At 43.7% G+C, this 2,500-nt stretch overlaps 1 protein-coding gene across 1 annotated transcript in view; it reads right to left on the minus strand.

Annotated features, from left to right (window-relative positions):
- The window catches only part of LOC137621969 (uncharacterized), a 21,121-nt gene that overhangs the window by 2,326 nt on the left and 16,295 nt on the right, over positions 1-2,500 (minus strand). Inside the window, exons 4-6 of the mRNA XM_068352470.1 lie at positions 794-973; positions 374-625; positions 1-288 (exon numbers count right to left, since the gene is read on the minus strand). The exon at positions 1-288 is cut by the window's left edge and continues 508 nt beyond it. Coding sequence (XP_068208571.1) covers positions 1-288; positions 374-625; positions 794-973 — 720 coding nt within the window. The remainder of the gene's footprint in view (positions 289-373; positions 626-793; positions 974-2,500) is intronic.

Genomic DNA, 2,500 nt, shown 5'->3' on the forward strand with positions numbered 1-2,500 from the left:
GGGATTGTCGAAGACTGGTGGGAAATTGTCGGGGACTGGTGGGAGATTGTCGAAGACTGGTGGGAAATTGTCGGGGACTGGTGGAAGATTGTCGGAGACTGGTGGGAGATTGTCGAAGACTGGTGGGAGATTGTCGAAGACTGGTGGGAGATTGTCGGGGACTGGTGGGGGATTGTCAGGGACAGGTGTAGGATTGTCGGGGACTGGCGGGGAGATTGTCGGGGACTGGTAGGGGATTGTCTGAGACTGGTGGGAGATTGTCGGAGACTGGTGGGAGATTGTCGGGAACTGGAGGGGGATTGTCGGAGACTGTTATGAGATTGACGGGGACTGGTGAGGGATTGTAGGAGACTGGTGGGAGATTGTCGGGTACTGGCGGGGGATTGTCATAGACTGGTGGAGGATTGTCGGGGACTGATGAAGGATTGTCGGGGACTGGTGGAGTATTGTCAGGGACTGGTCGGGGATTGTCGGAGACTGGTGGGAGATCGTCACGGTACTGGTAGGGTATTGTCGGAGACTGGTGGGAGATAGTCGGGTACTGGTGGGGGATTGACGGAGACTGGTGGAGGATTGTCGTGGACTGGTGGAGGATTGTCGGGGACTGTTGAAGGATTGTCGGGGACTGTTGGAGGATTGTCAGGGATTGGTGGGAGATTGTCGGAGACTAGTGAGGGATTGTCAGGGACTGTTGAAGGATTGTCAGGGACTGGTGGGAGATTGTCAGGGACTTGTGGGGATTGTCGGGGACTGTTGATGGATTGTCAGGGACTGGTGGGAGATTGTCAGGGACTTGTGGGGGATTGTCGGGGACTGGTGGAGGATTGTCGTGGACTGGTGGGGGATTGTCGGGGACTGGTGGAGGATTGTCGTGGACTGGTGGGGGATTGTCAGGGACTGGTGGAGGATTGTCGGGGACTGGTGGAAGATTGTCGTGGACTGGTAGGAGATTGTCGGAGACTGGGAAGGATGACTTTGGGTTATGGAGCAGTATACAGGGATGAGGGGTGATCCATTCAATAGACAACCCCTACGAGAGAGAGAGAGAGAGAGAGAGAGAGAGACTTAATGACCCGTGAAAGCGAGGATCCTTGCAAGTCTTAACCGCTACACCCGTCATCGCATCCTTTTTCGAGAAATCTATTTCGCCCCGATCTCAAAACGGACGCTGGCCCCGATCTCGGGTTAATGGGGGACCGGTCGGCGACTGTCAACCGATCGGAGGCGTTCGGATGAAGATTAATCGTGTTGTTTTTTTTTTCCCTCTGGATCTCTCTTTTCCATGGAGGGGATAATAGTTTTTGCTGGACGTAGATCTATGGATGTTTGTCGTTTCTTGTGACTTTGTTAATCTGAGTTATTTATTTATGTAATGTATATAAGTTTATAAGGGATGTTGATATATCCTGCAATTTCAATAACGCACTGTAGTATCATAATAACAAAATCGTAAACAATAATTATATTCATTTAAAAAAAATAGGAATATTAAAAGAATCATAAGAACAAAAGCGAAAACAATAATAATAATTAAAAAAAAAGGAATATTAATAGAATCATAACAATGTAAGCGAAAAAATAAGTATACCTATTTTAAAAAAAACAGAAATGTTAAAGACACTTTTCAGAGACCATTATATTTTACTAATGTACCCGATCCGTCAAAAATGACGTCTAAATATTTATTGAGATATACACAAATATTCAACCCTTCCCACAAAGCCCCCTTTCCTAACTACAACCCGGTGGTTCGGCAATTAGTAGTTGAGTGTCATTTCCGAGTGCAAAGCTCGGGGGTAACCCTTCTGACCAGGGTATGACTATTCCCCTCTCCCCCACGAATGTGACAGGGAAAGAAACACACACCTACACACACACATATATATATACATATGTGTATATATATGTATCTATAGTATATATATATATATATATACATTATAATATATATATATATATATATATATACATATATATACATTATACATATATATATGCATATATACAAACACACACACACACACACACATGTATATATATATGATAAATTTTGCACAGACGTGTTTCTCATATTCAAATAAGCCATATATATTTTTGATACATTAATGTCTGGATTCTCTTAATAACCTCGGGATCAGAGCCCGAGGCGAAAACACAAAGACAAGAGCTTGTGACCGTCCGGGAATCGAACCTTGGTCCGGCAAGCTTGTATAACCAAGTAGCTTGCCAGACCAGGATTTGATTCCCGGACGGTCACAAGCTCTTGTCTTTGTGTGATTTCGCCTGGGGCTCTAATCCCGAGGTCGTTAAGAGAATCCAGACATTAATGTATCAAAAATATATATGGCTTATTTGAATATATATATATATATATATATATACACACATACAGACATATATTATCAGACACTTTTTTATCATATAGCAGACATAGACATATAATTCCAATGGAGATCCGCAAATTATTCAAAAGCGACACCCAAAATATATTAATATCTCC

The sequence above is a fragment of the Palaemon carinicauda genome, chromosome 2 (assembly GCF_036898095.1).
Source record: "Palaemon carinicauda isolate YSFRI2023 chromosome 2, ASM3689809v2, whole genome shotgun sequence".
NCBI classification, from domain to species: domain Eukaryota; kingdom Metazoa; phylum Arthropoda; class Malacostraca; order Decapoda; family Palaemonidae; genus Palaemon; species Palaemon carinicauda.